This window comes from Bipolaris maydis (genome assembly GCF_028858645.1).
Source record: "Bipolaris maydis strain C4 unplaced genomic scaffold PSV08scaffold_19, whole genome shotgun sequence".
Lineage (NCBI taxonomy): Eukaryota > Fungi > Ascomycota > Dothideomycetes > Pleosporales > Pleosporaceae > Bipolaris > Bipolaris maydis.
In genome coordinates, this window is record NW_027093875.1 from 342,193 (window position 1) to 355,201 (window position 13,009).

General features: G+C 48.4%; 6 protein-coding genes across 6 annotated transcripts; 3 read left to right on the top strand and 3 right to left on the bottom strand.

The window, feature by feature from the left end:
• Positions 1–77: 77 nt before the first annotated feature.
• On the top strand, positions 78–848 carry PSV08DRAFT_191645 (uncharacterized protein; the record flags this gene model as incomplete). Its single annotated transcript, XM_014217738.1, has 1 exon — positions 78–848. One exon carries the CDS (start codon positions 78–80, stop codon positions 846–848), a length of 771 nt encoding a protein of 256 aa, XP_014073213.1.
• Positions 849–1,345: 497 nt separating this feature from the next.
• PSV08DRAFT_212539 (uncharacterized protein) lies at positions 1,346–3,179 on the bottom strand (the record flags this gene model as incomplete). The annotated part of the gene is made up of 3 exons (XM_014217737.2): positions 1,346–2,039; positions 2,107–2,385; positions 3,117–3,179. 3 exons carry the CDS (start codon positions 3,177–3,179, stop codon positions 1,563–1,565), a joined length of 819 nt encoding a protein of 272 aa, XP_014073212.1. The 3' UTR covers positions 1,346–1,562.
• A 73-nt stretch (positions 3,180–3,252) lies between these two features.
• Positions 3,253–4,771, top strand: PSV08DRAFT_233275 (uncharacterized protein; the record flags this gene model as incomplete). Its single annotated transcript, XM_014217720.1, has 2 exons — positions 3,253–3,853; positions 3,903–4,771. The coding sequence occupies exons 1-2, from the start codon at positions 3,277–3,279 to the stop codon at positions 4,769–4,771; spliced, it is 1,446 nt and encodes a 481-aa protein (XP_014073195.1). The 5' UTR covers positions 3,253–3,276.
• A 1,540-nt stretch (positions 4,772–6,311) lies between these two features.
• Positions 6,312–8,179, bottom strand: PSV08DRAFT_413246 (uncharacterized protein; the record flags this gene model as incomplete). Its single annotated transcript, XM_014217736.1, has 2 exons — positions 6,312–7,464; positions 7,525–8,179. 2 exons carry the CDS (start codon positions 8,177–8,179, stop codon positions 6,635–6,637), a joined length of 1,485 nt encoding a protein of 494 aa, XP_014073211.1. The 3' UTR covers positions 6,312–6,634.
• A 1,185-nt stretch (positions 8,180–9,364) lies between these two features.
• PSV08DRAFT_366850 (uncharacterized protein) lies at positions 9,365–10,010 on the bottom strand (the record flags this gene model as incomplete). Its single annotated transcript, XM_014217735.1, has 3 exons — positions 9,365–9,696; positions 9,754–9,813; positions 9,869–10,010. The coding sequence occupies 3 exons, from the start codon at positions 10,008–10,010 to the stop codon at positions 9,365–9,367; spliced, it is 534 nt and encodes a 177-aa protein (XP_014073210.1).
• A 1,038-nt stretch (positions 10,011–11,048) lies between these two features.
• PSV08DRAFT_191665 (Cupredoxin) lies at positions 11,049–12,995 on the top strand (the record flags this gene model as incomplete). Its single annotated transcript, XM_014217734.1, has 5 exons — positions 11,049–11,244; positions 11,301–11,752; positions 11,816–12,097; positions 12,154–12,229; positions 12,283–12,995. The coding sequence occupies 5 exons, from the start codon at positions 11,049–11,051 to the stop codon at positions 12,993–12,995; spliced, it is 1,719 nt and encodes a 572-aa protein (XP_014073209.1).
• Between the last annotated feature and the right edge of the window lie 14 nt (positions 12,996–13,009).

The window sequence follows — 13,009 nt, forward strand, 5'->3', positions numbered from 1 at the left end:
CCAAACAGACCGCAACAGCTTCGACTATATCTTGGTCTGATACCTCCCTCATAATCTGTTAGACACTGTATTTGAACATGGAGAATATCAAAATCCACCTAGGACAAAAGCAGGTATGGGTGGACGCGCAAACGTTCCGCGCATGGTTTCCCAAGCAGAAGTCTGAAAACTCAATACAAGGAGATCTCTGGGTACAGAGACTGCATAACTATTTCAATGGTCACTTCGGCATTCGAAAGGAGGTTATTCAGAAGACGTTGGAGCAATTCTTCGGCATACTTGGACCTTATGCCCAACATGGCAACGGGGAGACGCGACACCGTGTTCGTCAAGTCCTCCAGCACTATCTCGATCAGGGGTGCCTCAACAACGCATATCGGCCCAAAGACCTCCAATGGTTGCGACATACGTTCATCATTCTTGTGCAATTGGCGCGAAAGTTTGAGTCCTCGCTGCTGGCCGAAGCGTTGTCTACTTTCTGGGGCCATACCAAGGACAAGATCAACCGTCACGAGAAAAGCGAATACTTGGCAGACTGGAAGAAGGCAGCGGAAAAGGTCCAAGAATCGTATGCAGTCCGCCCATTGGCTGCTTTCATCCAACAACGTCGTAGCCGAGCACGGCCAGCACCTGTCGTTAAATATGGACGCCGCAAAGTGGATTTTCGACTTGAAGTCCCAGCTTTCGCCAACCCAGCATGGGCACCTCCCGTAAATGCGCCCGTCAGATATTCTCGAGACGAATGTTTTGACAAGCTGAACAACATCCAGCATCAGCAGCGGGAGATGAAGGAAACACTGGAGAATGTGAATGGAAAGCTCGACCGCCTTATACGTGGCACATATTGATGGATAATAGCCAGGGTTTTGGATACCCTATCAAGGAAGTTTTTCATGTGGTAAGATACCTTGTCCAGATGGAGAGGATGGGATAGTGAATTGTATTGATAGAGAAAAGAAGTTTCCTTGATTAGGCTAGATTGAATCGAACGGACATGGCATTTGAGCAGGAACGATAGGTTTGTACTGCCTAATTTGGAAGGTAAGGATAACCATTCCGTAATGCAATATCCCCTTTAGGGTAATGGCTTCTACTTTTGTGCTATATCATAGTGCATCTACAACTCGCAAAGACTGAGTTCTCTGAATCAAAAAGCCGCCAAATTAGATTAGAGCAATAATCCTTTGCTGGACGCTGGTAGTCATGCCATGTGTCTCTAGTAGCAAACTTGTGCATCCTAACAAGGATGATCTATGACCAATAATTCATTTCGGAATGAATTGATTGGAGATGGTGCTAGCCAACAGGGCTAGGTTCGCAACTGAGTATGAACTGTTGGATGAAATCATCAATGAATGATTGGATTTTTTGTGCCAATTGCGGTGGAATCTATTGGCAAACCTAGACACGGTAAAGGAACGCATGATAGCACCTTAGACCAATGATGTCCTGCCACGCAAAAAGATGCTCGTGACCCCTCAATGTGTTGAATGCGCCGGACGCCTTGCTGACTCAATTGAATACGCCGAAACTGATGCAAAAGGAAACCAAGTCAATTGACATTAGCGTAGATAGTGTATGACGAGCCAGCAGAAGAGGAAAAAGACGACGACGCCACCCCAGAAAATCCACTTGTCCTGTTTTGCTCGCCTCTCGACCATGCGTATCGTGTCTCCGCTGATGCCGAGGGTATTGGCAACTGTGTATAGCCTTCTCTGGGTGCCCTTGAGCATATCCCTCTGATGGCCAAGATCGCCGAGCACGGCTCTTCCCCTGTCGAGGAACTCGTCGAGTTGCTCCGAGGTTTTGTTGAAAAATGTGTTTTCGCGCAAGAGATGGCCTTCGCGATCATATTGGCCGCCTGATGGGGCGCCTGCCGAGTATGGGTTGGGTCGGTAGGGGGCATTGGGGTCGTAGGGTTGGGAGGGGGCAAAGGCTGAGTGCTGGGCAGCCAGGTTGTGCTGTGCATAGGGATTCTCGGGCGTGGCTGTATTGTGAGGGCGGCGGCCTAGAAGTTCGGTGCGGGCTTGTGTGGTTTGCTGTGAGGGCGGTGAGTTAGCATTTGTCGCATGCGATTCTGAATGCGGGCGGTGGTTCGAAACGTACAATGTCCTCGTTTGCGCTCTTTATGCGCTTGAAGCTAGTACGGTATTCATCCAGCTCTGCCCTGAAATTCTTCAATCTCTCCTGCGCCTTTTCCGCCTTTGTCTGCACCGGTTCTTGTCTCGCAAGCTTGCCATAGTCGTCGATGGTGCGCGCGAATGTTGCAAGGGAGGCGTTGAGCTGGGCCTGCAGGTGTGGAGAGGGCGAGGCTGAATCGGCAAATTGATCCAAGTCTTTCCGTATCGAGGTCGATTGCCGCAAGGCTGAGTTGAAGAGGGCGTTCTGTTTGCGACGTGAGCTTGCGCTGTGCTATGTATGCGCCACTAGACGAACCATTGCGAGCTTTTTTTTGCTGTTTTGGCTGGAAAAAGTGTGGAAGAATCGCGCAGTGATTGTTTACGAAAATGTCTGCGCTCTTGAACAACTAGCTCTGTATGTATGGGTGCCTTGTAGGCGACGTTTTTTGGTGATTTGACAGATTGCATCATGGCCACATGCAATCGTCGTCGCATCCTCGCGCTAGCCAAAAGCGGACTGGATTGGGAATGCAAACACCATCTCGAGCGGCGCTCTACACATGCTATTCTCTCAATTACATCGATGCCAATTGCGTAGATGCTTCCAACTATATTTCTCTTGGGCCTAGCAACCTTCTTTGTCAAAATCTACTGCTCGACGCGTGTTGATCATCCGCCTCACAGGAACGCGATATGCACGCCAGCCACTTATCGCAATCTGCTCGGCCTCGGCCATCCATCCATCCAGCCAGGTCTCCTCCATGACCAACCCTACATTATTCCACATCATATCAATTCATATTCCCTTCCGTCTAAATCACAGGGGGTCCAATCTTGACGTCGATTTCTTCCCCTCCTGCCTATCCGGGTAATCGTCTACGCAATCCTTGCTCGCAGGACGCTTGTTATATGCAACTGCGGATCCGGTGGCTACCACCAAGCGAAAAAGGTGCAAGATGAAGTCGAGGCGTAGCTTTATCGGCTGAAGCCTCTAACTGACATGGGAAGTTCGATAACATCTCGACTTCCGAGCCGGAGTTCGATGTCATGGCATGCCATCTTGCTTTCTTGGCCGCTGGCTATTCGCCTTTCTCTATTTGAGTCGCTGTCCTGAGAAAATTCAGATGCTTCCATCTTCTCTTTTTTAAACATAGCCATGCGCTTGCTGTCGCTATTAAATGTCAGTACGCTGATCTCAGCGGCATGCGCACATGATGTTCATGAGCGCGACCTTCCCCCTCCGGTTGCCATCAATGACCAGACATACACTCAATGCGCCAATGCAGCATGGCCGCCTTCAAATGTCGGTACTGAACTCGTTCCGCAGGCTCCGGATGATGAGATGCGTGCAATATTAGACGAAGTGAGCGCTGCCAATATCCAAGCCACCATTGAGAAGCTTGTCTCTTTCGGAACTCGCCACACCCTTGCAACATACAATAGCTCGACGCGTGGTATTCATGCAGCTAGGGACTGGATTGCTTCTGAAATGCAAAAGTATGCCGATGAAAGCAATGGGACCATGACAGTCGAGGTCCAGAGCTACGTTCAAGGCGTGGCCAGCAGGATCCCGTTCCCAGTCACCATCTCCAATGTCTTAGCGACTGCCAGAGGAAGCCAGGATCCAAGCAGGGTCTACGTCATGACCGGACACTATGACAGTCGCGTCACCGATGTCCTCAACTACGAAGCCGATTCGCCTGGTGCTAACGATGATGCTAGCGGGACAGCCAGTAAGTTCAGTACTGCATCTTTCGTAGAATGGAGACTCATTTGGAATAGTTGCGATGGAGATTGCTCGTATACTATCCAAGCATCAACCGAAATCTACCATCATTCTGGGTGCTGTCGCTGGCGAAGAGCAAAACCTCTATGGCTCCACTTACCTTGCTGAGACACTACGAAACTCTAGTACCAATGTCGAAGGCATGTTGAACTGCGATATTGTCGGATCTTCGACTGGCGACCGTGGACAAAAGGACCCTTTTACCATTCGCGTTTTTGCAGAGGGCGTGTCACTGACAGGGATTGACAACATTACACCTGCTCGACGACTTCAAATCGGCGGCGATAGCGACACCTCTGCACGAGAGCTCGCTCGTTTCTCCGCCGAAGTTGCTGCTAATGATGCCACTGGTATGAACATTGCTATCATCTACCGTCTAGATCGCTTCCTGCGCGGTGGCGACCATACCGGTTTCCTTCGCGCTGGTTACCCTGCAATTCGTTACACGGAACCCAACGAGAACTTTGCTCATCAGCACCAGGACATTCGCACTGAAAATGGAACCGTGTACGGTGACCTAATTGAATTTGTCGACTTTGAGTACACAGCACGCGTGGGCAAAGTTAATCTTGCTACACTTTGGTCGCTCTCGCAAGCTCCCGGTATGCCAAAGAACGTGACCATCGACACAACCATACTCGATAATGACTCGCGGATCAAGTGGATCAATTCCGATAGTCCTGATGTGGCTGGGTATGAAGTTGTCTGGCGACCCACAACAGCCAGTTTATGGACACACACAGTCGATGTGGGCAAAGTTGGCTTTGTAGTTCTTCCACTGAGCAAGGACAATGTCATATTTGGTGTTAGGACGGTTGGTACCAACGGATATAAGAGTCAAGCTGTTTATCCCATTCCTGGATAAAATGACTCGGACAAGACTCATCAAAAGGGAAAGAGGTTGAGAATAATGTACTCATGTTCTAACACCAATTATGACCGCATTTGATTCAATAAATACAATGTGTCAGCACGAAACTGGACAAATGCAGAGCTGAAGGTGGATTAATGAGTAAGTAACGCCACTGGCATGGTCACAGCAACCGTAAGGGATCGGGCGGTGCCGCATGCCCCAAAACTAGTCATACATTTCACGCATTCTTCCATCACCCAAACTCATAAATACAATCGCATACACGTCACTTGTACATCTATCAAAATGATCCTCGGTCTAGAAAGTTACAATCCGTTATCCAGTTTACTCTAATTTCATCGCAGCTTAAATCGTGTACGACAATGAAGAGAAACACGGTGAAGTTGGCCCAAAGAATGTCCCCCACTATTCGCCTTGTCCATCTCGAAATCTTGGGAAATTCTTAGGCTAGCGCCGTACTAACGAGTACGATGGAGTAGGCGGATAGACTAGATCGTCTAGGTCTACCAGGTTAGCGAGTAGCCACTCGAGCGTACAGTCAGTTCTTTATTTAGATATAATGGTGGCGATCGGTGAGGCGAGTGATTGCTGGGCCATTAAGTACGGCACGTGGTGGAGACTCGACAGCGTGTATGTAGTATTTCTGTGATTGTCATATACACCTCCACAATTGCATCATTTCTCGGTCCAAATGGTGTCCACGGCTGACTATCGGCTCTAATTCTCTCTCTGATGCTGGCACTAGGGCTGTGGTATGAACTCTTTTAGGGCTAGAGGGGTATGGAGATCCAACCGACGACCCGAGATATGTATGAATCGACCGCCTTTAGTCGGTCGCAGAACACGAAATGGAACCATGTCAGAAAGAAACTTTAATATATAGTAGCTCATCTGGCGATTGTTCTTGTTTCCCTAAATATTGACTACAGTTAAACATTGCAGATCTTGGCCACTCAACCACGAGCAGCTACTTGGCTAATCACATGGATCAAAGCGAATCTTTGAAGTATGGTGGTCGGCCCACGGTCCCAATACCCTATTTCAGACGTGTTTTCCACCAAGTAATACTCAACGATGCAAAAGCATTCTATCCACTTACGCTTTATCTAGACAACAAAGACACCGGTAGGGTGGCCAGCCCCATGGGTCGAAAGAGCAGCTTGGCCTTGGCGGATTCTGGCCAGATGGTTGACTAGAGCAGCCCCGGAGCGGAAGGAGGCCTTGAATTGTTAGAATAAAGCCTGAATGCAACAGGGGATAGACGTGAAGTAATTTTTACGGAACACAAGGTGCTATTGCCAATATGATGGTGGCAATAGAGCTCGCGATAGTTGACCACTTCATCGCCGTTCTGGTCCAGGTCGAAGCTGCCTAGGCTGGGGGGGGGGGGGCTAGGTTGCGGTACTCCTCATAGTCGGGCTAGAATGCAAATATCACCTCGTAGTTCCGTTCTTCGGCGAGATCCTAGCTCAATCAGGCACAAATTTCGGTTTCATCAGTTAACCTAACAACACGACAGCCCCAAGCGAAACAACAACAGTTCGTCACGGCGACTCTTCCAGAGATATAGCCTCTAGAAGCTTCTTAGGAAGTACGTCGAATGGTTCTAATATCGTACATGCGAGGTGCATAATGACAATCTCAGGATTCTCTGGTTGGGACGCATATAGAACTATGCCAGAGCTTTCAGAACATGCGTTTAACCTGTTGCCCCAAGGCTCGGAAAGTGAAGAGAATGGAAACATTTTCAATGAGATACCAGTATTTCTAGGCCTCGGTACCAGGTGCTTCAAACCGCGTGCACGGCTTACACCGCGACGGCGCGACGATGACGGACTGTAGAATAGTCTAGGCTCACCGCACACATGAGCGAAAGTTAAAACGTTTTCGCTTTCGATCGCCCGCAGCATGACCCGCTCTTGTGACCTTATTTCCTGCCCGCATCTCCTGGTCCAGTAGACCGCCCGTCACTGCCCTGTTCCACGTCGTATTTGTATACCTCTCTACCTTCGCATCAACCGCGTTCTCTACCATCACCCCTGCCTGCTCAACCAGATAATCAAGCTCATCAGACAACGCAACCAATTTCTCGTGAACGACATTGTCGATCTCATCACCCAGCTCCTCTAGCGCGTCCTCTTTCCGTTGTTTTATATCTAACTTCTCCTCTGCTACAACTTGGAGGAATTCCTCGTCGGCTGCCAGTCGGAGAGAATTTGCATCATACTGCATGTCGTTGAAAATGGCGCTAAGTTTCTTCTCAGCATGTTTGACGGCGCGTTTTGTGAGGAGCGAGCGGAGTTGGTAGATGGATTTGAGTGAAGGCGCGGCTGTTGGATGTGTGTTTGGGTCGCTCGAGGACGATGAGGATGGGGAAACCGAGCGGGAGCGGTCGATGAAGGAGGCGAACATAGCGGGGAAGAGATTGAGCATTATGCTGCGGACGTTATTCTCCAACACGGATGGGTCGTTCATGTCAGTTATAGGGTTAGGTAGATACGAATTCTCAGCATAAGAGCGGGAAAGCGCCGATGCAGTGCACAAAGATATCATACGTGGTGATTTGTCAACTGTAGAGGACAAGTCCGCTGGACTGTTGGGCAGTGATGCCGTAGTGGCTCTCTCTGTTGGCGAACCTGGAGGTATGAACATACGCTTCGTTGGTGGCGATGGACTACTCGATACTGCAGGATCATGCATCAGCTAAAACAGCGCAGATCTTGAAAGTAACTAGGGACACTCACCCCCTCGGGGTCGCTTGTGCTTCGCCTTTGTGTACGGAGGAAGCTCCTCTGACACCACCACGTTCTCCTCTTCAGGACTGAAGATAGTCCAGTCGGCCAGCCGCCGTCCTCTCAGGTTTTTCTCATCAATAGGAAACCCATGAAATCGTTCTGGCTGGCTGACAATACTCAAGAATGAATTGACACGTTTACGATCCAGCCATTTTAAGTCAAATATAATCTCGATATGTTTGGATTTGGCCAAGTCAACAAGGCACCGAGAAGGGGTCTGGCAGCTCGACTTGGGCGCAATATTGCTGGACGGAGTAGGGCAGATGATTGGGCACGGTTTCTGAAGATGCAATGACAAAACATGAATCTTAGAAAAGCCATTTCGTGCGACATAGGTTTCATTCTCTGGGGAGAGAACACGCTTTGGAATCTGGCATTTAGTCGTAGTAGGGAGGAGGTTATCAGCATCATATATTAGATCAAATGGTTGTTTATCCGTCGTATCGTGTAGGTGTGTGTTGTATTGGAGCGAAAAGGTAGCATAGAGGCGGTCGTTGTCATACTTGACTTGAAAAGTGCATTGCAGGAATGAGTCATCTTCGGATGGAGAAGCAATGCACGCCAATGCAGGAATGCCGCCCTTGCGCAGGAGATTGTATGTCATGCTGTATTTATCGTACCTGGTCTACCTGCCCAGACAGCTCTCCAAGACCAAAAACTATGCACTTACAGGGTTACGCCCCTGCAACAAAACGCGTTGAAGCAAGATGCCCTCCCACCCGAGCTTTTGTAAAGAGCAGCCCTGACTCAGCCGATGATGCCCTGACGTGTCTGACGATACACCATACACCACACCTGTCTGGCTGCGAACCACCCCTCAGGTTGTTAGACAAGCCAGCACGCGGGCCGAGACCGAAACGCGCTGTGATTGCCAACGTCCCGAGGCCTTGTGAGATTCGCAAGGATGGTGGCCGGAGTATCAGTCTAGGCTGTGTTGGCGAACGACGAGAACAAGCGACAAGTGAAAGAATAATCAAGAGAGGATCGAAACCAGGGCTGGGCGAGTCAGCGCGTGAAGCTGCGGCCGAAGCGCGCCGTGATCACCGGTGTCGGAGTGGAATTGTAATGGGATTTCTGCTAAATTTGGATCGCAGGTGACATGTAGGTGTAGGGGAGAGCGTGCGACGATGGAGGCGATGTCGGTAGTGATGAGTGGGCGTGGTGGTGGTGAGTGGAGGGTGGGAGGTGGTGGGTGGCTGGAGATTGCCTCGAGTCGCTGCACAATGCAATTATTTCTTGGCACGCGCTAATGAGTCAGCCAACATGCTTAGCCCCCCTGCATACGTACGTTAACTGACTTGGCCCCATTGGCCTTTCGAGGTTTGCATGCATTCCATAATTTCTTCCATTACCACACACTACAACACAGCTGCCCAGAGTCTATTGCGTTCAGAAACCCAAGAACACAGCTGGGTTTTCCAGATTGCTTAGTGCGGGCGATACGTACGTGAACCCAAAAACTTTTAACATTTTGGCGGTCATGCAATGTAGAGCGAATTAATGTAATTGTCGCATTGGAGGAGCCAAATATAATGACTCAACTCAAGTGCAAAAGAGACGTAGTCGATCAATCATGTGAAGTGTGATTCATAGTGGTGAGCAGCTGCCAGGTGGGCTCAGAATCTATTTATTAACCAACTGTCTTATATGCTATAAGATTGGAGTAAAGGTCAAAGTTAACGTCTTCGTTATCTTTAAAAAATTCAACATGAACCTTTTTCTTCGTATAGCCCTGGAAATACAGCAGAGCTGTCCATCATACAAATTTCATGGAGCCTTCCTAATCCGATCAATTAGCAGGAGCGACAGCTGTCAAAGTAATCGGAATTTGACCCAAGCTCGTATCGTTCCAGTATAAAGCGTATAAATTACGCCCAACGTCAAGCCCAGTCCACAAAGACTCCAACTGCCCATTAGATGTAACAAGTGATGCCAAAGGGCCAAAGAGCCGAAAGCCAGAGGTGATCCTGTTCCCAGACGTTGAGTTGCCATTGATGAAGCCTACACGGCGGTCGGAGGCTTGGGCTGTTGGAACAGAAAATGTTGTGTTCAACCATGATGACTCCCCTGATGTAGTTGCGTTTGGTGAAGCGAACCATTCGTTCTTGGAATTGGATGTAACTAGCGATATGTCAATACTATGTAAATTGTCAATAAGTCTCTGCATTTTACACTTACATCGCACGACTGCAGGATTGGTAACGTTAAGCCCGGCTACATCTGCAAGGTATGCATACCCTTACATTGGTCAGATTGTTTATCGCAATCTATATCGTTTGTGTGAGTTGCTTACCGTCCATGTATATCAAAGGATTTCCACCGAACTGACTACTGTATCCGAACAGCGTGAAGTTCTGCGATACATGGCGGGTTTTCCCACCCAACACAGCACATGGCAGCGCAGACAGAAGTGCGAGAGACTTGAAGGCCAACATAGTTGACAAAATATTTTCCGAATCTGTCGATTAGTGAGACAAATCTGTTTTCGAGAAGCTGTGGAGTGATATGTGTCTTCTGCAATGTCTTTTTATGTTGAATGAAATTTGATTCAATAACTTGCAAAACTATCGTCATGCTCCTGTCCTGCGTAAGCGTGAGTCGTCATCACTTGGGCGCAGTCATTCTCATTTAGACATGGGTTACTATCTAGACTGCCCGTGCACCGATTCAGGGAGATTGTACGGAAGATAGATCGATTAGTTATCGTACAAGGCAAAAGTTTCATATGTGGAGACACCAAGGTTTAAGTAAGAGGCTAGAATTATTCCGAGGAGATCTATACCGCATTTGGTACATAGTCTAAAATCCCTTCCATAAATATCAATTCCTTACTTGGCTACCCTGTATTGTCTTCTTGATTAGTGGACATACTAACTTGAATCTTGCTAGCTGAAACGAAGCCAAGCCAGTGGCTCACGTGCATGATCACGTCTATACCCATAATGGAAAAATACCGGCTGCTCCCGCTACACTTGCATAGATCTTCGTAGTATACTAGAGGCCATTATAGATGTCCGATTCCGCGAGGCTAGGATGTGGCCCAACATTCTGTTCTGAGAAACAGTTATCTAATGCACTAGACGCGAAGCAGCAATAAACAATACGAGCAACAGTATTAGGGGCAAAGACTGAAACTATCGAAAGCTTCGAAAAGTGCTTGGCACAGGTGTTTCGCTGACTCGACATCGTGGTGTTTGTTTATGCGTCGCATTGCAGGCAAAGACTCAACCAGGTGGAGTGGGTTTGGCGATGACGAATCCTATCTTCCACCTGATAGCAGCATTGGATTAGAGCAACGTATTTCGACACGCAATCCGAGCTGGATGATGAATTTGTCTTGGTCATAGCTCGGACATCAAGCTTAAAGACCATGCCCATCACCACTTCTTGTGTCCATACTTTTTTCTTGAGTCTATCAATACTTCAAATTATCCAGATTTTGACTTGAATTCTCTACCAGATCCATCTGCAAAATGCGCTTCCTGAGTGCTTTCGGTGCCGGTTGGCTAATCGCCCACGTTTCAGCCATCAGTATCCGCAATGACCTACAAGCGCATCACCACCGTTCGCATAGCCACTCCTTAACTCAACGAGCAGCTTGCTCTGGCAATTCTGCAACGTCTCGTTCAACATGGTGCGACTATTCGATAGATACGGACTATGCAACAAGTAAGCCTCCCATCGACAGCAAGGAATGACATGACTCTAATTGCAACGCTATCTAGTCGTCCCTGACACGGGAGTAACTCGAGAATACTGGCTCGATTTGACAGAAGTAACGGTTGCACCGGATGGAGTTTCCCGGATAGCAATGGCTGTGAACGGGACCATCCCTGGTCCAACGTTATTTGCCGACTGGGGCGATACCGTAGTTGTACACGTTAACAACAAACTCGAAACCTCCCAGAATGGAACTAGTCTCCATTGGCACGGCATCCGGCAAAACGGTACAAATGATCAGGATGGAGTCTCATCTATAACACAATGCCCTACTGCCCCAGGAAGCTCGACGACATATACATGGCGAGCAACGCAGTACGGAAGCACTTGGTATCACTCGCATTTTGCACTTCAAGCTTGGCAAGGTATCTTTGGTGGGCTCATTATCAACGGGCCAGCGACGGCAGACTATGACGAGGATCTGGGGATGTTATTTCTCAACGACTGGGATCATCAGGTGAGCATGTTCAGCTTCCTAGCATTACTTGGGCCACTGGGGTATGTACTGACGATCATGTAGACAGTCGATGAGCTTTACATGTCTGCTCAGAGTGATGGGCCGCCTACTCTCGACAACGCTCTCATAAACGGCACAAATATTTACGAAGATGGCGGTCATCGCTATAACGTGTCTTTCACTGCAGGTTCATCGTACAGGATACGTCTGGTGAATGGTGCTGTTGATACCCATTTCAAGTTCATGATAGATAATCACACAATGACTGTGATTGCATCTGACTTGGTACCTATTCAGCCGTACACCACAAAAGTCTTGGATATTGGCATGGGTCAACGTTACGATGTGAGTCATAACCCTCAATCTGCTAAGGTGTGCAACAAGAAACTGAGTGTCTACAGATTATTGTTACAGCCGACCAAGCATCTACTGCAGAGAACTTTTGGATGCGTGCGATTCCTCAGTCTGCCTGCTCTGGTGAGTACTTTTTCGGAACTCAACTGTTCTGGTGACCCGCTAAACGATTCCAGACGTCGAAAATGCGAACGATATCCGCGGTATCGTTTATTACGGTTCTTCGCCCTCTACACCCTCTTCATCAGCCTACAACTACACGGACAGCTGTGGCGATGAGACAGACAACCTCATTCCTTACGTTTCAAAAACAGTTTCACAACCAAACAGTACAAAAACTGAGATTGCATCTGTTGGCTTCAACACCGAAAACCTCTTCCGCTGGTATCTGAACTCTACGTCTATGGTGGTGAATTGGGCAGATCCGACATTGCTACAAATACTCAACGGAGAGACTTCTTTTACAGAATCAAATGCTGTGATTGAGCTACCTAATGCTGGAGAATGGGTATATGTCATAATCGAGACTACCCTAGCTGTTCCGCATCCTATACACCTTCACGGACACGACTTCTTTGTCCTGGCACAAGGATCCGGCGCCTACTCCTCCGACATAGCTCTTCAGCTTGATAATCCTCCCAGGAGAGATACAGCAATGCTCCCTGCTTCTGGGTACCTTGTGCTGGCGTTCGAGGTCGACAATCCTGGCGCCTGGCTAATGCATTGCCACATAGGTTGGCACACCTCGGAGGGATTTGCTTTGCAGTTTGTGGAACAATACGACAAAATTAAGAACATAACTCACGCAGATCAAGTGCAGCAAGATTGTAGTAACTGGGCAAGCTTCCAAAGTAGCGCAAATATTGTTCAAGACGACTCTGGCGTCTAGATCGTCATGATCAT